At 44.7% G+C, this 24,692-nt stretch overlaps 1 protein-coding gene across 2 annotated transcripts in view; it reads right to left on the reverse strand.

Annotated features, from left to right (window-relative positions):
- The window catches only part of PIGN (phosphatidylinositol glycan anchor biosynthesis class N), a 477,253-nt gene that overhangs the window by 356,710 nt on the left and 95,851 nt on the right, over positions 1 to 24,692 (reverse strand). For both annotated transcript variants that reach the window (XM_077269733.1, XM_077269734.1), the window contains exons 11-12: positions 9,179 to 9,271; positions 3,294 to 3,349 (exon numbers count right to left, since the gene is read on the reverse strand). In XM_077269733.1, the coding sequence (XP_077125848.1) occupies positions 3,294 to 3,349; positions 9,179 to 9,271 (149 nt within the window). The remainder of the gene's footprint in view (positions 1 to 3,293; positions 3,350 to 9,178; positions 9,272 to 24,692) is intronic.

Raw genomic sequence — 24,692 nt, forward strand, 5'->3', positions numbered from 1 at the left:
CGACCTTAGCTATCCTTGGTTAGCAACTAACTACCTGTCACTATCAGTATATATTTCAAAATTATGGTACTTGTGTAACCACTGAACACATAGACCAATAGAATGAACATTCAATAATAATTTAATATTTATTAGAAATACTAGACACATACGGTAATAAATAATAAATTAATCACTCAACAGGGAACAATGCGGGAGCTTGTAAGTAATGGTATGATATAAAAATTAGAATCAGTACTGAGCAGCAACAGGAGTTACACGCAGGGCATATGAACAAATTATCATGTCATATAAAAATATATATGACTATTTGGGAGTAAAATACTAAGACATGATTGTAGGGTGAAGACCCAAGGTGGAAGCTGACAGTGGTGGGGAACAGTATGAAAAGAATTAATAATAAATAATGATTGTCCAGATGTAGAAATCCGCTTATATGTCAGAGATACAGAGTGGGAATACGCACGTGTAAGAGATGAGTAAAAGGCACGGAATACCCTGAAGAAATACCGAAGATTTTTTTTGCTAGTAGCAAAAAAAAAAATTAATTAATTAATTGTGCTTTAATTATCCTGCCCGGGTTCTGCGCTGTCTTGGTGACTCTTCCCATTGTCTTGCGGTCTGCAGTTCAGGTGTCATGTTTACCCACGTAGACGGCACAAGCCGCTGAACTCGCTAAATGGCTGCCATATCATTCCATGGCTCGTGTCGCCCACATTGGCAGAGCTGCTGTGCTCAACTGTCTGCAGCGCTGTCGACGTGATGTCAGAGCTACAAACAACAGACATTGAGCAAGTATCAGTGCTGAACTCAGACAGAGCAAATAACGCACAACTTGTTTTTTATTTCCTATTAAGGGAACGTACAGGAAAAACTCTTCTGAAAGGTGACAACATCTTGAAGAGTTTTTACCTTTAAAGGGAATCCTTCAGCAAGTTTTTTGTGTTGCTGGTGCAATAAAATAGGTGTTTTATCAGCATGAGATTATCAATACAGGTGTCTTGTACCTCCTAGTCAACTGTTCTATGTAACTCCGCCTTCACCATTGATTAGCAGCTTTCTGCCTATGGACAGTGTACACAAAAAGCTGCCAATCAGAAGTATGGGTGGGTTATAAGAGCTCAGCATTCAGAGCAGTACTAGGTCTGCAGCAGAGAAAACAGTTATTGTATAAAAGTGACAGCATGCAGACCAGAAGGCTGCCAGTCAGTGGTCTGGGTGGTCTCAGCCCCTACATCGTGCTGCGCTCAGATTAAAAAACCTTCTGACAGGTTCCCTTCACGCGAACAATTCATGTGCAATAAATACAGGGAATATGGGTAAGACGTCTGCACATGTCAGGCTGGCAGAAAGTTCACTTAGACACTTTATGATTATTTAGCTTCCTTTGACATCTGAGTGACAACCAATATGAAGCCTCTTACAACTCCCACAAGGGTTGTCACACAGCTGTCAGTCTCCCACTCTGTGTAACAAGGCAGAATTTCCTTTCACAGATCTGTAAAACTGGATAACAAAGGCCAATATATTATATTCACTGTTGTTCAAGTGTCCGGGAAATGCCTAAAATCTGGAGAGCAAAAGAACTTCTTGAATGAGGATAATGAGACTATATCTATAAAAAATGAATGTCCTACAAGGTCGTTGATAGTCATTAATGAAATGAATCCTAAACCCCTTCTCCTCAACAAATGACATGCATGGTGATGGGCTCTGATGATCATGCCAACAGGTTTTATATGCGGTTACAGAAGAAAGAACAACTCATCTTTACAGGGAAATACTAGCCAATACTCGTGAAGTAGCTTTTGCCAATTTTTGCAAAACTTAAAGCCGAAAAAGCTACAATTTGCACAAACATTAGCACCATGCTTGCAAAAAAGTTGAAAAAGTGGGTGTACCGAAGGGGGCAAGATGGCAGTGGAAAGTAGGTTCAGCTACTGCCACGGATGTCTGAGAGCAGGTTACGCCATTCTCTCCATGAGGAAACATGCACACTCGGCGGAGCTGGGAAGTCATGTGCTTGTTTATAGGGAAGTCGGCAGACGAACAAGGCGTAAGGCCGGCCCAGGACCGACCACTAGAGGATACGCTGTAGAAACAGCCAAAAGCAGCTGTGCTACAATGTTTCCATAACTGCTGTTCATTTCTGGACTTATGGAAAGTGTAGTCTACAAATAAGCTTAGAGAGGTTGTCCACGTTTCTAATAAGGCTTGAAAGCCAGAGACAGCATTAAAGCACTCCAGTGACTTTCCTTTTCCTTGCTGCACCCCCAACCAGATTGCCATGCTCTGCACTTCTGTTAGATATGGCATATTTATCTCCCTGAAGGCCACACTAGTTTTTGCTTTTCTTCAGACTCCATCTTGATTTTTACCATACCTTTTATTCCTCCACGTTTTATTATAAATCCCATGATTCATCAGTGCAGCGTCACATGGGCACATTTGTATCAGTAACATCTCTGTCTGCTGGGAGGACACTGCTCTTATCCTGTCCTCTATATTTTAATCCAGGAAATCAGAAGTATACAGTGTTGAAAGCTGTGTGTAACAGAAGCAGTCCAATCATCATCAGTAACGGTGATAGAATTTTCTGCTTTCCCATTAATAGGTTATATGGTCAAGTCCATGTAGTTTTATCACACAGGAAGTTTATAGGAGATGGTGACCCCCACTCCTTTAGGTAAATAAAAGGCATGTAATCCAGACAGATCACATAACCCAACTGAACACAAGGAATCTGATAGAGAGGAATATCTAGATAAGAGAATACCAGCTGAATAATATAAAGTGTGAGACTACTTGCAGCATAAATAAATAAAACAATCTCTGGAGTGCTTCTTTAAAATAACTATAATTGACCATTAAATTCCCTGCCACTCTAGCACTGCCAGTCTAGTGGTCCTCATTAGTTCTCCAAAACCACTCAAGACTGCTGCTTCCAATTACGGTCCTCAATGGCCATGAGCAGATTATTCCGCCTTCAACACTAAGTGATTAGCTGTAGTGGTCATGAAAGGAAATCTGAACTTTGTAATTGTAGATCCGCTAACAAGGACTGCCAGGACCACCAGACTGGTGGAGGATTTACAGGACAAGTATAACTTGTTTATTTTAATTACATTCCCTACTTTCTGGCCATTTTTTCAAAACTCTTGAGTATTGATGTATAACAAAAATCTTTTTTTCAGAAACTAGAACAATGAAATTAATTGTGTACGTGTACATATGTAAAATCAAATGTATCACTATAATATTCATGGCAAAAAAATGAAAACAATATCACCTACCTAAAAGGTAAAAACAGGAATGACAGTGTAGTTTGTTTTTTCTGTGCCATTTTGACCTAAAGAAAAAAAAAGTAAAAGCACTTTTCACAGAAGCAAAGATAATATTTTAGAGACACAAAATAACCTGAAATTTACACACCGTAAGGAAAAAAAAGTTATTAAAGCATGAAATACACTGGTATTGCCCATGGAAATAAATCAGATTCTTGCTTTTATTTTTATGTACAGGACTAAATCTTAAAGGGAACCTGTCACCCCCAAAATCGATGGTGAGGTAAGCTCACTGTCATCAGGGGCTTATCTACAGAATTCTGGAATGCTGTAGATAAGCCGCCGATGTATCCTGAAAGAGGAGAAAAAGAGGTTAGATTATACTCACCCAGGGGCGGTCCCGGTCCGATGGGTGTTGTGGTCCGGTCCGGGGCCTCCCATCTTCATTCCATGACGTCCTCTTCTGGTCTTCACGCCGCGGCTCCGGCGCAGGCGTACTTTGTCTGCCCTGTTGAGGGCAGAGCAAAGTACTGCAGTGCGCAGGCGCCGGAAAGGTCAGAGAGGCCCGAGACCAGTACCATGGACGACTTGCATCTTTGTGTACGCTGCGGGTGCCAGGCTATTCAGCTGCCCTGGGTGCTGGCTCTGCTGGCCTCCATGCACTCTGCAGACCAGCACACACCAGTCTGACACTGACGTGCACCTCGCACACCTGGCCAGATGCATTTATGTGAACTGGACTTTAATGCTGTGAAGAAACACATTAAAAGAGACTTTTGTGTTTGAATTTGTGGGTCACTGCCTCTTCACTGCGTACGAAGCTACTACAGCTTTACAATATATATATATATATATATATATATATATATATATATATATATATATATATATATATATATATATATATATATATATATATATATATATATATATATACACTGCCATAACAACTAAACGCCCTGTCACATATGAGATTAAAGGGAACCTGCCACCCCCAAAATGGGGCATCAGGGGCTTATCTACAGAATTCTGAATTGCAGTAGATAAGCCCCCGATGTATCCTGAATGATGAGAAAAAGAGGTTAGATTATACTCAACCAGGGGCAGTCCCACTGCGGTCTGGTCCGATGGGCGTCGCGGTCCGGTCCGCGGCCTCCCATCTTCTGATGACGACCTCTTCTTATCTCCACGCTGCAGCTCCGGCGCAGGCGTACTTTGTCTGCGCTGTTGAGGGCAGAGCAAAGTACTGCAGCGCGCAGGCGCCGGGAAAGGTCAGAGAGGCCCAGCGCCTGTGCACTGCAGTACTTTGCTCTGCCCTCAACAGGGCAGACAAAGTACGCCTGCGCCGGAGTTGCAGAGTGAAAACAAGAAGAGGACATCATCCTATGAAGGTGGGAGGCCCCGGACCAGACCGCGATGCCCATTGGACCGGAACCAATCCCCCAGGTGAGTATAATCTAACCTCTTTTTCTTATCTTTCAGGATACATCGGGGGCTTATCTACAGCATTAGGCCATGTGCACACGTTCAGGATTTTTTCGCTATAAAAACGTGATAAAAACGCGAAAAAAACGCTTACATATGCCTCCTATTATTTACAGGGTATTCCTCAATTTTTGTGCAAATGTTGCGATTTTTTCCGCGAAAAAATCGCATCGCGGAAAAAAAAGCAACATGTTCATTAAAAATGCGGAATTGCGGGGATTCCGCACACCTAGGAGCCCATTGATCTGCTTACTTCCCGCACGGGGCTGTGCACACCATGCGGGAAAGTAAGCAGATTATATGCAGTTGGTACCCAGGGTGGAGGAGAGGAGACTCTCCTCCACGGACTGGGCACCATATAATTGGTAAAAAAAAAAGAATTAAAATAAAAAATAGTCCTATACTCACCCTCTGATGCCCCCCGAAGTGTTCCCGCCTCTCCGGTGCATGCTTTCTCTTCCGTTTCTATAGATGTTGTGGTTCAGGACCTGTGATGACGTCGCTGTCTTGTGATTGGTCGCGTGACCGCTCATGTGACTCACGCGACCAATCACAAGCCGCGATGTCATTGAAGGTCCTGAACCACACCGGCATCTATAGGAACGGACCCTGCTGAGATTGGCTGTCTGCAGAGGGTGAGTATAACCATTTTTTTATATTTTTTATTATTTTTAAACATTCTATCTTTTACTATAGATGCTGCATAAGCAGCATCTATAGTAAAAAGTTGGTCACACTTGTCAAACAGTATGTTTGACAAGTGTGACCAACCTGTCAGTCAGTCAGTAAAACTTTAGCATTCTGCAAGCTAATTACGCTTGCAGAATGCTAAAAAAAACGCGAAAAAAACGGAAAAAAAACGCCAAAAAAAAAATGCGGATTTCTTGCAGAAAATTTCCGGTTTTCTTCAGGAAATTTCTGCAAGAAATCCGGACGTGTGCACATACCCTTAATGCTGTAGATAAGCCTTTGATGCCGGTGGGCTTAGCTCATTTTCCATTTTGGGGGTGACAGGTTCCCTTTAAAGTTCACTGAACCTGCCTATTTATGTAAGTCTGATCAATGCGGTAATATGTATGGACGTGTTCTGACTCTCCTCAGACCGATGATGTTGGGGGAAAATAAGAATTTGGCATTATAAATTTCCATTCTAAAAAGGAACCTGTCATTTCATGGAACGCTATTAATCCACAGGTTTATAATGTTCTAAAATTGTCAGGTCGCTGCAATGAATGCCCAGCTAGCGAGAGAAAATGAACTTTATTGAACCCATTTCGGTGCCTGTTTGTTTTATCACAGCAGCGCGTTTCTGTTATGTCACAAATTCTGTGAGCTTCTCATATATCAAGTCAGTGACATAAAAGTTAATGTGGGAACCAGAGGTTGTATGTCACTAACTTGATTTAGGATGAACTCCCAATACTGGTTAAAGGGCAGAAACACTTGCTACTGTGAGAAAACAAAAAGGCAAGGAAATGTGTTCACTTACACCAGTGGTTCTCAACCTTTCTAATGCCGTGACCCCGCAATACAGTTCCTCATGTTGCGGTGACCCCCAACCCAAAAAATAATTTTGGTGGCTACTTTAAAACTGTAATTTTATTAGTTATGATTCACATTGGTATATCCAGCACAGGGGTATGTCCAGCAGAGCCCGCACAGGGGTATATACAGCACAGCCCTCACAGTGGTATATACAGCACAGCCAGCACAGTGGTATATAGAGCACAGCCCTCACAGTGGTATATCCAGCAGAGCCCGCACAGGGGTATATCCAGCACAGCCCGCACAGGGGTATGTCCAGCAGAGCCCGCACAGGGGTATATACAGCACAGCCCTCACAGTGGTATATACAGCACAGCCAGCACAGAGGTATATAGAGCACAGCCCGCACAGTGGTATATAGAGCACAGCCCTCACAGTGGTATATCCAGCAGAGCCCGCACAGGGGTATATCCAGCACAGCCCGCACAGGGGTATGTCCAGCAGAGCCCGCACAGGGGTATATACAGCACAGCCCTCACAGTGGTATATACAGCACAGCCAGCACAGAGGTATATAGAGCACAGCCCGCACAGTGGTATATAGAGCACAGCCCTCACAGTGGTATATCCAGCAGAGCCCGCACAGGGGTATATCCAGCACAGCCCGCACAGGGGTATGTCCAGCAGAGCCCGCACAGGGGTATATACAGCACAGCCCTCACAGTGGTATATACAGCACAGCCAGCACAGAGGTATATAGAGCACAGCCTGCACAGTGGTATATAGAGCACAGCCCTCACAGTGGTATATCCAGCAGAGCCCGCACAGGGGTATATCCAGCACAGCCCTCACAGTGGTATATAGAGCACAGCCCACACAGGGGTATATCCAGCACAGCCCGCACAGTGGTATATAGAGCACAGCCCTCACAGTGGTATATCCAGCACAGCCCGCACAGTGGTATATAGAGCACAGCCCTCACAGTGGTATATCCAGCACAGCCCGCGCAGTGGTATATCCAGCACAGCCCTCACAGTGGTATATAGAGCACAGCCCACACAGGGGTATATCCAGCACAGCCCGCACAGTGGTATATAGAGCACAGCCCTCACAGTGGTATATCCAGCACAGCCCGTACAGTGGTATATCCAGCACAGCCCGCACAGTGGTATATAGAGCACAGCCCGCACAGTGGTATATACAGCACAGCCCGCACAGTGGTATATAGAGCACAGCCCGCACAGTGGTATATAGAGCACAGCCCGCACAGTGGTATATCCAGCACAGCCCGCACAGTGGTATATCCAGCACAGCCCGCACAGTGGTATATCCAGCACAGCCCGCACAGGGGTATATCCAGCACAGCCCGCACAGGGGTATATCCAGCACAGCCCTCACAGTGGTATATCCAGCACAGCCAGCACAGAGGTATATAGAGCACAGCCCGCACAGTGGTATATACAGCACAGCCCGCACAGTGGTATATAGAGCACAGCCCGCACAGGGGTATATCCAGCACAGCCCTCACAGTGGTATATCCAGCACAGCCCGCACAGTGGTATATACAGCACAGCCAGCACAGGGGTATATAGAGCACAGCCCACATCACATCTCCCCCCCCCCCCCCCGATAATGGCCCCACAGTCCGTTTAAAAAGAAAAAAAAAAACTCCTCACCTTTCCTTTTGCCCGCGCTGCTCCTGGCTCCTGTCTCGGTGGCTGCAGTCTGCCCAGGACACAGCAGGTGCGCGATGATATGACGTCATCGCGCACCCGCAGTGTCAGAGGCAGAGCGGGGAATGATGGGAGAGGGGGCGTCAGGTGACGCTCTCTCTTTCATCATTGCATTGAACTATACCGGTGTCATAGACGCCGGTATAGTTAAATGCGGCGGCGGCGGCACTGGGGGGGGTCCGGGGGAGGAACAGTGCAGCGGCCCACTACTGGCATCGGCTCTTCTGGCATTTGCCAGAAGTGCCCGATGGCCAGCCCGGCCCTGCTCAGACCTGCCGGCCCGGGGCCCCTGACATGCGGGGCCCGGTCGCAATGGCGACCGCGGTAGTTACGCCCCTGAACACAGTGATGGCGGCGGATCACTGCTGGGTACCGAACGGCTCCTTTATGGCATGCTCTTCCGCAGCCCTTCAAGCCGATTACCGATGCCGGCAGCCGCGTTCTTCCTGCATCCCTGGATTCCGTTGCCAGATACGTGCCACAGATTCCGGATCTGTCCTGGCTGCACCAAACAAGAAGGGGGGACGTCGGAAGTTGGTATCTCCCTAGATCCGATGCGCGATCGATTCATTTTCCTGCGGGGATCCCAAAGCTATGCCGGGAGTAAAGCTAGCAGTCCAGGCATACGGGGGAAGGTGGATGGGGAGGTGAGAGAGGTGGCGACCCCTGTGTTTTGGTCGTTCGACCCCCCTCGGGGTCGCGACCCCCAGGTTGAGAACCGCTGACTTACACAAACAAATGGCTTACTGTGTTCACCAGTATATTCATCACCATGAGCTGCAGCACCCATACATGGTCGGACACAGCAAATTACACAGTACATAGCAGGGGCACATTTATAAGATTATCTCAACACACAAACATTTTTAAAACACATCCAGTAGTGGAATTTATTAATATTCCACAATCAATTGATTAAAATGTACTTTGTTTGTGGAACAACTCCTTCAAGTGTTCTCATGACAGAATTTTAGTCAACTTTTTTTTTAACCATCTTTCTGGTTGAAATGAAAAACTATTTCACTGTGTAGATACATTATTTAATGTAATGCTATTATTTTTCATTCTTTGTACCAAAGGCAAGTCCTGACTGACATGCAGAAGAAGCTTTACATAGAAGAAAGAGTATGCCGATGGCATTTGTTAAGGTTAAGACCTTCTTATTGGAATATGTATTAGAATATTTGCTTACCTTGAACTGCTCCAGAATCTGCAGAGCATTGGTAAGCATGCTCTCTGCTTTAAAGAGATCGCTGCTGTTAATATACTCCACAGGTAAAATTCCCTGCAAGCAATAACAGTTCACTTCATTAATCACACTGCTTAGACAGGAAAGCAACCAGCAAGATTATACAATGGAATCAAGCACGAGAAAAAAAAAAAGATCTAAAACATCAAATGGATGCATAGGTCTGAAACTATAACTTACATTAATAACCTTAAGCCCCGAGCCTGTTTTCACCTTCATGACTGCGCCACATTTTACAATTCTGACCAGTGTCACTTAATACACAATACACTGCCCATGTTAGATTGTGGGACTAGATACCAGTTAGTCCCACAGCGTCATACACAAATAATCACTACAAAGCATACTATATATTCAGGAGAAAGAAGATCAGAGTATATTTGTTTAAAAAGATATTTTTTATTAAAATAGGACTCCACAGTAATTATTACACCAGGATGGTGATGACAATTTTTAGAGACAAAGGGGATAGCACTATAATCTAGATACATGTCTGCATAAATCCATACACTAAAAGACGCTTTTTTTATTATTATTATTCAAAAACTAGTTTTTGCATCACCACATTTTGAGAGCTATAATTTTTCCATATTTCGGCCAACAGAGGTCTTGTTTTTTTGCAGGACAAGCTGACAATTTTATTGGTACCATTTTCGGGCACATGACATTTTTTGATCGCTTTCTATTCCGATTTGTGTGAGGCAGAATAAACAAAACCAACAATGCAGGAATTGTTTTTTGTTCTTTTTTTTTATGCCGTTCCACCTGTGGTAAAATTGATAAAGCAGCTTTATTCTTCGGGTCAGTGCGATTACAGTGATACCACATTTATATAGTTTTTTTTCTGTTTTGGCGCACACAATAAAAACTATTTTAATATTAATATATTTAATATTTTTGCAACGCTTTATTCTGAGAGCTAGAACTTTTTTAGTTTTCGGCTGATGGAGCTGTATGGCAGCTTGATTTTTGGGGGACAAAATGATGGTATGAGTGATACCATTTTTATTTACATTCGTCTTTTTGATCGCGTTTTATTCCACTTTTTCTTTGGCGGTATGATGATAAAACATTGGTTTTTTGCCTCTTTTTCACGCGGAAATACCAAATGTGTGTACTTTTATGTTGTGTTTTTTTTGTTTTTTTTTTTATAATATTCATTATTCATCATTTATTTATGGTGGTTTTTTGGAGAGAGCAAGTCTACAAATGGTGGCTCCAGATGGAGCTGAATACACCTGGTGGTCTGAGCAGGCAAAACCATCAGACAATTGGACTTTGTTGTACGTTATCATTTTGCTTGACCATTACGCCAGGAAGGGTCTGTTTATTTTGCTGAACCCTGCCATGGTTTATGCCGACCATATTAAACCAGCAGGTGATTCAACACAAGAAACATTCCTGTGTCTACCTTGAGAAACAGCTGGGTGTCTCAACCCCTCAAAAAAATAAAAAATTATATATATATATATATATATATATATATATATATATATATATATATATATAATATCACACAGCAGAACACACTGTATGAGGGCAGTTTGACAGGCTCTGTGCGCAGTCCTTGTCTAAACTCTGTGCATACGCTGTATAAATTAACATCAGATAACTACCACGTTACAGAAATGCTGAAAATCCTAAATAATGCTTATTGAACAAGCAACTGCCACTTCCTAGTGACACTACTGTAATTGCAGCACTTAATGGACTAGAAAAAAACAACTTTCATCCTGGCGTCAGATGCTAGTGCGGTCCTAGTGGAGCGGGCGGTTTGTCGTGGGAGCCTCCTCCCGTTAGCGTGCTCCCCTCTGCGCTCGCAAAAAAAGATGTTAGGTCCTGGCATGCACCATCCGGAAGCGCTGCCTTGGAGTGGCGAAGTTAGCGAGGAGTGTGGTAGTGGTGATGTCACAGCCCTATGCGACGGGTTCTCAGATAGAACAAAAAAAACAATGCGTTTCAAAGGATACAGTCCTTCTTCCTCACTGGGTATAGTCTACCCGGTTGAGCCGTCTATATATACACATTAATGACAGGTGGACGCCCAATCAACTTAAAATGGATAGCTCAAACTGTCATGTAGTATAAAATATAAGTAGAAATGACATATGTATAAGAATCAATATCCTAGAAAAATAATTAAAATGTTATGTTTCTTAAAATCAATTAAAACACATTAAAAAAATTTACTAAGTGTTATGATACGAGCCACAAAATATCTATAGATGCAATATTCTCCTTTCATTATCTGTACTGGGGAGACGGTAATTCCCCCGACCTACAGATTGATATTTTGTTTCCTTTAAATAATAATAAGATAGATAGATAGATAGATAGATAGATAGATAGATAGATAGATAGATAGATAGATAGATAGATAGATAGATAGATAGATAGATAGATAGATAGATAGATAGTAAATCTAGGATGTATGTTTAAAAAATGATAAAAAAAATTAGTTAACAAACATGGAAAAAGAAATTTAAAAATATATTTTTTAAAGGGTTTTTTTGTTGAACAACCATTGTTTAGGATTTGCAGCAGGACTGTAACGCGGTATATATAATAAATGCTAACACAAGCCATTTGCAGCCATACTCTACCTTCATCCAGGTTTATTATATCTTTATGCCAACAGTATTTTTCATTGCATAACAGATAATCAGTCTATTCTCATATGTATTTGAATTACTGTTGTCAACTTCAGTTAATTTTATGAATTCATCACAATTTAATTGTTGTAATCTTTCCTACTTGAGTTTATTAGGTTGGTTCTCATTTGACTATTGATATCTGTGTTGGTACCCTATAATATAAGACTATATGCATAGACAGTGAACATCTTGTTTCATTTTAACTTGATCCTGTTTATACACTGCTCAAAAAAATAAGGGGAACACTTAAACAACAGAATATAACTCCAAGTAAATCAAACATCTGTGAAATCAAACTGCCCACTTAGGAAGCAACACTGTTTGACAATCAATTTTACATGCTGTTGTGCAAATGGAATTGACAACAGATGGAAATTATTGGCAATTATCAAGACACACTCAATAAAGGAGTGGTTCTGCAGGTGGGGACCACAGACCACATCTCAGTACCAATGATTTCAGGCTGATGTTTTGGTCACTTTTGAATGTTGGTTGACTTTCACACTCGTGATAGCATGAGACGGACTCTTCAACCCACAAAAGTGGCTCAGGCAGTGCAGCTCATCCAGGATGGCACATCAATGTGAACTGTGGCAAGAAGGTTTGCTGTGTCTGTCAGCGTAGTGTCCAGAAGTGCTACCAGGAGACAGGTCAGTACACCAGGAGACGTGGAGTTGGCAGTAGGAGGGCAACAACCCAGCAGCAGGACCGCTACCTCTGCCTTTGTGCAAGGAGGAACAGAAGGAGCACTGCCAGAGTCCTGCAAAATGACCTCCAGCAGGCCACAAATGTGCATGTGTCTGCACAAACGGTTAGAAACAGACTCCTTGAGAATGGTCTGAGTGCCTGACGTCCACAGATGGGGGTTGTGCTCACAGCCCAACACCGTGCAGGACGCTTGGCATTTGCCACAGAACACCAGGATTGGCAAATTCGCCACTGGCGCCCTGTGCTCTTCACAGATGAAAGCAGGTTCACATTGAGCACATGTGACAGTCTGGAGACGCTGTGGAGAGCGATCTGCTGCCATCCTTCAGCATGACCGGTTTGGCAGTGGGTCAGTAATGGTGTGGGGTGGCATTTCTTTGGAGTCCGCACAGCCCTCCATGTGCTTGCCAGAGGTAGCCTGACTGCCATTAGGTACCGAGATGAGGTCCTCAGACCTCTTGTGAGACTATACACTGTGTTCCAAATTATTATGCAAATTGGATTTAAGTGTCATAAAGATTTAATTGTTTTGTTTTTCAAATAAACTCGTGGATGGTATTGTGTCTCAGGGCTCAATGGATCACTGAAATCAATCTTAAACACATGTGATAATTGGTTTTCCAGGTGATTCTAATTAAAGGAAAACTACTTAAAAATGATGTTCCACATTATTTAGCAGGTCACAGTTTTCAAGTAACATGGGAAAGAAAAAGGATCTCTCTGGTGCTGAAAAGTATCAAATAGTGCAATGCCTTGGTGAAGGGATGAAAACATTAGAAATTTTCCAAAAACATAAGCGTGATCATCGTACTGTTAAGAGATTTGTGGCTGTATCTGAGCACAAATGTGTTTGTGCTGATAAAGGCATAATGAGGAACATTTCTGCCAGGCAAAGCTACAAAGCAGCAAACAGATATTTGAAGCTGCTGGTGTCTCTGGAGTCCCTCGAACCTCAAGGTGTAGGCTTCTTCAAAGGCTTGCTGTGTTGTATAAACCTACTATTCGGCCACCCTTAAACAGTGTTCACAAGCAGAAATGGTTGTATTGGGCCCAGACATACATGAAGACTAATTTCCAAACAGTCTTGTTTATTGATAAGTGTTGAGCAACCCTGGATGGTCCAGATGGATGGAGTAGTGGATGGTTGGTGGATGGCCACCATGTCCCAACAAGGCTGCAACGTCAGCGAAGAGGTGGAGGAGTCATGTTTTGGGCCGGAATCATGGGAAACAGCTGGTAAGGCCCTTTAAGGTTCCTGAAGGTGTGAAAACCGGTTGTTACGTACCGGTAATAGGATTTTACAGAGTCCACGACAGCACCCACAACGAGAGAGGGGATCCGCCCACCTTCCGGACAGGAACCTACAGGTTAAAAAAGGGCGGCCCCCCCTCGCCCTCCAGTTTGTGTTCCAGAGTACAAGGGATACCGCCAATGAATCAGTACATGACAATATTATCTTAAACACTACTAAATACCACCACCTCTATAGAGTGATCTCTAAGGCACACCTTCCAACAGAGTGCAGGAATAAGTAACTAAATACGGGGGGGAATGTATGGGTGCTGTCGTGGACTCTGTAAAATCCTATTACCGGTACGTAAAAACCGGTTTTCCTATCGCCACGACAGCACCCACAACGAGAGACTTTCAAAGACTATTTAACTGGGAGGGACCACAGCACTAAGTACTGAACGGCCAAACTGTAAGCTGGAATTAGCAGATAGATCAAGGCGATAGTGTTTATAAAAGGTGGAAGGTGATGACCAAGTTGCCGCCTTACATATCATTTCAATGGGGACATCTGCCTTCTCCGCCCAGGATGATGCCATGGCCCGAGTGGAGTGCGCCCTGATGCCTTCGGGTGGTGTTACTCCCCTGGCAGAGTAGGCAAGACATATCGCTTCTCTAATCCAGCTAGCGATAGAGCTCTTTGTGACACTGGAACCCTTTTTTCGATTCTGGAAAGAAATAAACAGAGCCCTACTCTGTCTCCAGCTTTGTGTCCTATCCAGGTATTCTAATATTACCCTCTTAACATCTAGGGTATGATATTTTTTCTCCTCATCTGAACCCGGATTTTCATAGAAAGATGGTAAATAAATCTCATGACTTCTATGAAATTTAGTTGCCACTTTTGGCAAGTATGCAGGATCAGGTTTTAAGACAATCTTATCTTGGAGAATTATCAAGTAGGGAGGATCTACTGACAAAGCATGTATATCACTGACCCTCCTGGCAGATGTTAACGCTAAGGGTATGTGCACACGTTGCGGATTTCTTGCAGAAATTTCCTGAAGAAAACCGGAAATTTTCTGCAAGAAATCCGCATTTTTTTTTTTGCGTTTTTTTTCCGGTTTTTTTGCGTTTTTTTAGCATTCTGCAAGCGTAATTAGCTTGCAGAATGCTAAAGTTTTCCAAGCGATCTGTAGCATCGCTTGGAAAACTGACTGACAAGTTGGTCACACTTGTCAAACATAGCGTTTGACAAGTGTGACCAACTTGTTACTATAGATGCTGCTTTTGCAGCATCTATAGTAAAAGATAGAACGTTTAAAAATAATTAAAAAATAAAAAAAATGCTTATACTCACCCGCAGACATCAGATCTCCTCACCGGCGTCCGTTCCTATAGCTGATGTGTGCGCGCAGGGCCTTCCATGACGTCACGGTCACGTGAGCGGTCTCGGCCAATCACAGGACAGTGACGTCATTCGGCAAGGTCCTTCACCGCACGCCAGCTACAGGAACCGAAGCCAGCGTGCAGCACAGAGGCGGGAACACTTCGGGGGCCATCAGAGGGTGAGTATAGGACTATTTTTTATTTTAATTCTTATTTTTTTACCAATTATATGGTGCCCAGTGCGTGGAGGAGAGTCTCCTCTCCTCCACCCTGGGTACCAACCGCACATAATCTGCTTACTTCCCGCATCGTGGGCACAGCCCCGTGCGGGAAGTAAGCAGATCAATGGACCCCTAGGTGTGCGGAATCCCCTGCAATTCCGCATTTTAATGAACATGTTGCTTTTTTTTCCGCGATGTGATTTTTTCGCGGAAAAAAAGGCTACATTTGCACAAAAAATGCGGAATACACTGAAAATAATGGGAGGCATATGTTAGCGTTTTTTTCGCGTTTTTATCACGTTTTTATAGCGAAAAAACGCGAAAAATACTGAACGTGTGCACATGGCCTAAGAGTAGGGCTGTTTTTAATGTTAGATTTTTAATCGAAATAGATTCTAATGGCTCAAAGGGGGGTTCAGTCAACGCCTCAAGCACCAAGTTGAGGTCCCAAGGAGGTACCCTGGCAATATGGATTGGGTTAGAACGCTGACATGCCTTAATAAATCTAGCAACCCATCTATTACCAGCTATGTCACTGTTGTACAGAGCTCCTAAGGCTGATACATGAACCCTTAGAGTGTTAACCGCTAGACCCAACTCCCAGCCCTTCTGAAGAAATTCTAAAATGGCTGAGATCGGAACATTATCTCCCAATGGTTTCTGGTAAAACATAAGGAATTTTTTCCAAATTTTTGAATAGATTTTTGTTGTAACCTCCTTCCTGCTTTTCAATAAGGTAGTTACTAAAGCCTCGGAGAACCCCCTCTCCTTCAGAAGCTCCCTCTCAAGTTCCACGCTGTTAAGTGAAGAGTCTCCAAATCTGGATGACGAAATGGACCTTGAGAGAGGAGATCCGGAACCACTGGTAACACCCAGGGATCGGTGACAGACATTGCTTTGAGGAGAGAAAACCAAGGCCTCCTGGGCCAGAAGGGGGCGATTAAGATTATTCTGGCCCCTTCCTCCCGGATCTTCCTGAGAACTATCGGAATTAGACACATAGGAGGGAATGCATACGCTAGCCGGAAGTTCCAACGGACGCGAAGGGAGTCCACTATGAGAGGTTGGTCTGCCCTGTGTAAGGATGCGAACCTCCTGGTCTTCTTGTTCTCCCTCGTAGCAAACAGATCTATTGTCGGTAATCCCCACAGATTGACTATCTGATTGAATATGCGCTGGTCTAGGGACCACTCTCCCTGACGAAGGGAATGGCGACTGAGGTAGTCTGCTTCTATATTGAGTTTCCCTTCTATGTGAACCGCTGTCAGAGATTGTAAGTGATCCTCGGCCAGAGACAATATCTGTGCTGCAGTGGTCATTAAGGAACGTGACCTTGTCCCTCCCTGATGATTGATGTAGGACACCACAGTCATATTGTCTGACTGTATTTGAACGTGCAAACTCTTCAGGGAAGGTAGCAGACAAAGAAGAGCCTGGTTGACTGCGGCCAGCTCTCTTAGGTTTGAGGAATTCTGGGACTCTAGACTTGACCAACGCCCCTGGGTTAGAATGTCTCCCATATGGGCTCCCCAACCGAACGGACTGGCATCTGTCGTGACCACGTTGTCCAGAGTGATGGTCCAGAGGACTCCTTTTGACAAATGTACTGGATTGAGCCACCATCTGAGGTCGTGAAGAGTGGCAGGTGATATACTGAACTTCCTGCTTAGAGCACCCTGAAGATTTTTCTCTGCTTGAAGCACCTCGTACTGAAGCATTCGGGTGTGAGATTGAGCCCATCTCCCCGCCGATATACATGCAGTCAAAGAACCTAGAAGAGACATTGCGTCTCTTAAACTTAAGTTTGGAGCTTCCCTTACGGCCGTGATCTTCTGAATGATCCTTTGTTTCTTTTCTTCTGGTAGGAAGGATGACTGATTCTCTGAGTCTAGGAGAACTCCTAAGAATGATTGATGTCTCGTGGGTTCTAGTTTTGACTTTTTCCAGTTGATTATCCACCCGAGACCCTGTAGGGATGATATTATGGCATTTACCCTAGATGTACACTGAGCGACAGAATTTCCAATTATTAAAAAATCGTCTAGATAGGGCACTACCAGGGTTTCTCTTTCCCTGACATGGGCCATTACTTCTGACACAACCTTTGTAAAAATTCTAGGAGCCATGGATAGGCCAAAGGGCATTGCTAAGAACTGGAAATGCTTAATCTGATGGTTTACCCATACTGCCATCCTGAGGAATTGCTGATGATCCCGGTGAACTGGAAGATGGTAATACGCATCTTTTAGATCCAACACTGACATGTAGCACCTAGGAAACAAAAGCTTAGTTGTTGATCTGATGGATTCCATCTTAAAAGCGCGGTACTGAAGATATTCATTCAATCTGCGTAAATTTATAATAGTCCTAAAGGACCCATCAGGCTTAGAGATTAAGAACAGCGGAGAATAAAAGCCAGTCTTCTCCTGATATCTTGGTACTTCTTCAATAACTCGCTTTGTCAGCAATTGTTGAATCTCTAACTCTAAGGCCTGTTGTTGGGCCGGAGTATCCAGTGATGTTACAATAAAACGATTTGGAGGAGTTCTCAAAAACTCTAATTTTAAACCTGACCCGACTACCCCCATTATCCAGGCACTAGATGTTATCTTCTGCCATTCTGCTGAGAAGAACTTTAGTCTTCCCCCTACTGGCAGACCTGCTTTATCTGCGTCTCCGTCTTGAGAAAGATGAAGGGTTTTTATAGTATCCACCTTTCTTCTTCTGATCCGACGTTTCCCAGTCCTGATTATATCCCTGCTGGTCTGACTGGAATTTCCTGAAGGGCATGCGTCTCCGGAAGGCGTTCCTAAAAGTGGGATTAAATGCTTTAGGAAATCCCTTCTTTCTATCTTCTGCCTTTGCAAGTATGTCATCCAGCACCGGGCCGAACAGGTACTCACCCCTACACGGTATAGAGCATAATTTGGCTTTTGCCTGGGCATCCCCCTTCCAAGTCTTTAGCCAAAGCGCCCGTCGGGCTGCATTTGAGAGCCCCGCCGATCTTGCAGCTAATTTCAGGGAGTCAATTGAGGCATCTGCCAGGTAAGCCGCTCCTTCTCTGACCTGAGACAGGGAGTTTAGCAACTTATCCCTAGGTGTTTTGGCTTTAAGCTGTTCTTCCAGCTGCGTCACCCAGACCATGATTGACCTCGCCGTACAGGTGCCTGCGATTGCAGGTTTAAAGGCTCCCGATGATGCTTCCCACACTTTCTTAAGGAGCATGTCAGCCTTTCTGTCTGAGGGATCCTTAAGGAGTCCTACATCCTCTAATGGTAGTGAGGCTGTTTTTGAGGTAGAGGCTACTGCCGCATCCACTTTCGGGACCTTCACCCACTGAGATAAGGTGTCATCCTCAAAGGGGTACCTTCTTTTTGCGGCCGAAGGTAAGAACCCCTTATCCAGCTTGTCCCATTCTCGTCTGACCAGATCTTTAATGGTCTCAACTACGGGGAAAGCTCTACGATTTCTCTGGCTCAGTCCTGCAAACATGATTTCCTGGGTGGTTTTTGGCTCTTTGCTCTCTGCCACCCCCATAGTTGCACGGACTGCTTTAATTAAAGTGTCCATATTCTCCGTGGAGAAACAAGGCCTTCCTTCCTCATCCGAGGAGGCCGATGATGAAGTGTCCGAGCACTCGCCCTCTTGCAATGAAGGGCTGGAATCGGATATTACCTCCATGCTACTTTTCTCATGCCGCTTGGTTTTAAGGGATGATTTTATTTCCTAATTACTTCCCTTAAATCTGATACACGAAGGGGAGCTTCTTCCTCTAACGTGCGGCATATACACAACTGACATAACTTTTTTAGATAGGTGTCAGGTAGTGGCTCCGTGCATAACGCACACTGCTTATGCTTGGACTTTGAGGTCTTTTTTCCCTATAAGAAAACATAGTACAGGGGACAATCTGTATCAGCCAATGGTTCAAATATAAAAACTCACCACTGCTGATGAAACAATAAAGTACCGGTTTTTGAGGGGGTGAGGTACGACGTGACGTGCCAGGGTCCTGCTGCCCGCGTGCCACATCTCCAGTGTGAGATCTGCTGCTGCTCCTCTGCTCACCTAACGGTCGGTGTTCGGCATCTCCTGTAGAAGACATGCTGCCGCACACTACTCACCAAGCGCTGCCTTCTTTTCAAAGGTCCCGCGCTCTTCCTCCCGGCCTCCTCCGGAAGTCGTTCCTCTACTTCCGGGTCATAAGCGCCGACATTCTGTAGCGTCGTGCGCGCGTGGTCGACCCGGGGCGGCGTGCCTTCCCCCGGGAACGCCACTTCGACCGCTCAGCTATTCCTCACCGAGCCGGTCCTTGCCAGACGAGGGGGGAGGCTGAAAACAGAACCTCCCCCGACGCTGCTTCCAGGCCCCCGACTCTGCCGTTCTCACCCGGACACCGCACAGAGGCTTGGCGGACCTGGGTAAGCTAAACTGTAGGCTCCCGCCGTCCGGACAGGAACCCAAACTGGAGGGCGAGGGGGGGCCGCCCTTTTTTAACCTGTAGGTTCCTGTCCGGAAGGTGGGCGGATCCCCTCTCTCGTTGTGGGTGCTGTCGTGGCGATAGGAAAATGACCACTGCAAAGTATATAAAGTTTCTGACTGACAACTTTCTTCTATGGTCTAAAAAGCAGAAACGTGCCTTCAGGAGAAAAATATTCTTCATGCTGACAATGCCCCATCTCATGCTGCAAAGAATACCTCTGAGTCATTGGCTGCTATGGGCATAAAAGGAGATAAACTCATTGTGTGGCCACCATCTTCCCCTGACCTCAACCCTATAGAGAACCTTTAGAGGATCATCAAGCAAAAGATCTATGAGGGTGGGAGGCAGTTCACATCCAAACAGCAGCTCTGGGAGGCTATTCCAACTTCATGCAAAGAAATACAAGCAGAAACTCTCCAAAAACTCACAAGTTCAATGGATGCAAGAATTGTGAAGGTGACATCAAAGAAGGGTCCTATGTGTTAGGAGTCGAGTTTCCTCTGCTGCACAGGGGGTATCTCGATCCGTGTCTGCTGCGGTCTCCCATTCTCCATCGGCCGCAGTGGAGCCTGCTCAGCGGAGATGTCGGTCCCAGCGTCTCACTGAGCCTGATTCTGTGCAAAGGGTTACTGCTGCCTCTCCAGGCTCTGCTATTGTACCCTGCACTGATCTGCGGCGAGCAGGCTTTTCTGGGACTAAGTCCTGCTTTGCACACACTGAGCATGCCCAGGGTAAGATCTCTCAGTGGAGATCAAGGGTCACATGCTCAGGTACTGCAGCCAAATCTATTGGTCTTTCTAGGAAGGTCCTGTAGGTACGCAGGCTCTGTTGCAGTTTCTCATTGGTCCTTTTTAGGAAGGTCCTATACGTGCCGCACGGCCATGCGCTAGTATCTTCCAATGTTACGTGCTTTGCGCCACTGTGGTCATGTGCTTGAATGTGCTCAGGGACCCGGCTGAAATAAGCCCCTAGAATGCTGGCACCTCCAGTGAGCAGATTGTGTATGAGTGTATTCAGGGACCTGGCTGAAATAAGCCCCTAGAATGCTGGCACCTCCGGCGAGGAGTGTTGTGTGCATGCATGACCACTGACTGCTCTCTTCTGGGTAGTTAGCCTGTGCCTCTGTGAGAGTCTAACAGGGCACAGAGCTTTGCTTTCTCGGCCGCTCTGTGAAGTTAACAGAGCTGGTTCATACCGCCATATTGTGCCGCCATTCACTTAGCAGCAGGATCTTTCCTGCACGGTGGATCCCGGGTGGCGAACGCACCAATCTCATCAATAAATATATTCGGTGCGTTCCGCAAACCCTAACACTATGTTAACATGTAACTTGGCCTCTTGGGATGTTTTGGCGTTAAATAGCTTTTTTGTTCAGTGAATGTGACCTCCTAATACTGCAAATTCCACAAATGAGCATCTTCAGTTCTTTAAAACATATCAAATGTTTAGAAATTCTACTGTGTCTAATAATTTGGAACAGTGCATTTTGAGTTTTTATTCATTTTGGAGATTATACTGTTATCATTGGGAGGTTTCTTCAATAAAATTTGATGTATAATCTAACGGGTGATGACTTTTATTAGACTGACTCATTTGCACCGAACATTTAGGAAAATCTGATAATAATTTGGAACATAGTGTATGCTGGTGCAGTTGGCCCTGGATTCCTCCTAATGCAGGACAACGCCAGACCTCATGTGGCTGGAGTGTGTTTCAGCAGTTCCTGCAAGATGAAGGCATTGAAGCTATGGACTGGCCCGCCCGTTCCCCAGACTTGAATCCGATTGAACACATCTGGAACATCATGTCTCGCACCATCCACGGTCACGTTGCACCACAGACTGTCTAGGAGTTGGTGGATGCTTAAAGGGACTCTGTCACCTGACTTTGGAGGGAACAATTTTCAGCCATAGAGGCATGTACTACAGAGGACAGAGAATGAACTTCAATCCAATATTGCAGCCAGCATGCAGCCAGCGGGTAAGGAAAGGGTGAATCAAACACCCGAAACCCTGCCTCTATGGCTGAAAATTGTTCCCTCCAAATTCAGGTGACAGAGTCCCTTTAAGTCCAGGTGTGGGAGGAGATCCATCAGGAGACCATCCGCTGCCTCATCAGGAGCATGCCCAGGCTGTGCGTCCGAAACGCGCGTCGGGGTGCACACAATTAGCCGCTGGCAGCCTTGGAATCATTCCCTGATATACTTGTAAGTAATCTGGCATATTTACTACTATAGCACTGAGCACTTTACTTGGTCTTTGTACCAAGATGCCCCTTGTGATGGTAATCAGTCATTGCACATAGCACTTTTTTTCTTCCTACCACATTTTCCTTGATTTGGTTTATTGCACCACCTTGTGGTGGAAATTAGCTTTTGCACATAGCACTTATATATATATATATATATATATATATATATATATATATATATATATATACACTCACCGGCCACTTTATTAGGTACACCTGTCCAACTTCTTGTTAACACTTAATTTCTAATCAGCCAATCACATGGCGGCAACTCAGTGCATTTAGGCATGTAGACATGGTCAAGACAATCTCCTGCAGTTCAAACCGAGCATTAGTATGGGGAAGAAAGGTGATTTGAGTGCCTTTGAACGTGGCATGGTTGTTGGTGCCAGAAGGGCTGGTCTGAGTATTTCAGAAACTGCTGATCTACTGGGATTTTCACGCACAACCATCTCTAGGGTTTACAGAGAATGGTCCGAAAAAGAAAAAAAATCCAGTGAGCGGCAGTTCTGTGGGCGGAAATGCCTTGTTGATGCCAGAGGTCAGAGGAGAATGGGCAGACTGGTTCGAGCTGATAGAAAGGCAACAGTGACTCAAATCGCCACCCGTTACAACCAAGGTAGGCCTAAGAGCATCTCTGAACGCACAGTGCGTCGAACTTTGAGACAGATGGGCTACAGCAGCAGAAGACCACACCGGGTACCACTCCTTTCAGCTAAGAACCGGAAACTGAGGCTACAATTTGTACAAGCTCATCGAAATTGGACAGTAGAAGATTGGAAAAACGTTGCTTGGTCTGATGAGTCTCAATTTCTGCTGCGACATTCGGATGGTAGGGTCAGAATTTGGCGTAAACAACATGAAAGCATGGATCCATCCTGCCTTGTATGGAGCATCTTTGGGATGTGCAGCCGACAAATCTGCGGCAACTGTGTGATGCCATCATGTCAATATGGACCAAAATCTCTGAGGAATGCTTCCAGCACCTTGTTGAATCTATGCCACGAAGAATTGAGGCAGTTCTGAAGGCAAAAGGGGGTCCAACCCGTTACTAGCATGGTGTACCTAATAAAGTGGCCGGTGAGTGTATATATATATACAGTGGGGCAAAAAAGTATTTAGTCAGTCAGCAATAGTGCAAGTTCCACCACTTAAAAAGATGAGAGGCGTCTGTAATTTACATCATAGGTAGACCTCAACTATGGGAGACAAACTGAGAAAAAAAATTCCAGAAAATCACATTGTCTGTTTTTTTATCATTTTATTTGCATATTATGGTGGAAAATAAGTATTTGGTCAGAAACAAACAATCAAGATTTCTGGCTCTCACAGACCTGTAACTTCTTCTTTAAGAGTCTCCTCTTTCCTCCACTCATTACCTGTAGTAATGGCACCTGTTTAAACTTGTTATCAGTATAACAAGACACCTGTGCACACCCTCAAACAGTCTGACTCCAAACTCCACTATGGTGAAGACCAAAGAGCTGTCAAAGGACACCAGAAACAAAATTGTAGCCCTGCACCAGGCTGGGAAGACTGAATCTGCAATAGCCAACCAGCTTGGAGTGAAGAAATCAACAGTGGGAGCAATAATTAGAAAATGGAAGACATTCAAGACCACTGATAATCTCCCTCGATCTGGGGCTCCACGCAAAATCCCACCCCGTGGGGTCAGAATGATCACAAGAACGGTGAGCAAAAATCCCAGAAACACGCGGGGGGACCTAGTGAATGAAATTCAGAGAGCTGGGACCAATGTAACAAGGCCTACCATAAGTAACACACTACGCCACCATGGACTCAGATCCTGCAGTGCCAGACGTGTCCCACTGCTTAAGCCAGTACATGTCCGGGCCCGTCTGAAGTTTGCTAGAGAGCATTTGGATGATCCAGAGGAGTTTTGAGAGAATGTCCTATGGTCTGATGAAACCAAACTGGAATTGTTTGGTAGAAACACAACTTGTCGTGTTTGGAGGAAAAAGAATACTGAGTTGCATCCATCAAACACCATACCTACTGTAAAGCATGGTGGTGGAAACATCATGCTTTGGGGCTGTTTCTCTGCAAAGGGGCCAGGACGACTGATCCGGGTACATGAAAGAATGAATGGGGCCATGTATCGTGAGATTTTGAGTGCAAACCTCCTTCCATCAGCAAGGGCATTGAAGATGAAACGTGGCTGGGTCTTTCAACATGACAATGATCCAAAGCACACCGCCAGGGCAACGAAGGAGTGGCTTCGTAAGAAGCAATTCAAGGTCCTGGAGTGGCCTAGCCAGTCTCCAGATCTCAACCCTATAGAAAACCTTTGGAGGGAGTTGAAAGTCCGTGTTGCCAAGCGAAAAGCCAAAAACATCACTGCTGTAGAGGAGATCTGCATGGAGGAATGGGCCAACATACCAACAACAGTGTGTGGCAACCTTGTGAAGACTTACAGAAAACGTTTGACCTCTGTCATTGCCAACAAAGGATATTTTACAAAGTATTGAGATGAAATTTTGTTTCTGACCAAATACTTATTT

The sequence above is a fragment of the Ranitomeya variabilis genome, chromosome 6 (assembly GCF_051348905.1).
Source record: "Ranitomeya variabilis isolate aRanVar5 chromosome 6, aRanVar5.hap1, whole genome shotgun sequence".
In the NCBI taxonomy this organism is placed as follows: domain Eukaryota; kingdom Metazoa; phylum Chordata; class Amphibia; order Anura; family Dendrobatidae; genus Ranitomeya; species Ranitomeya variabilis.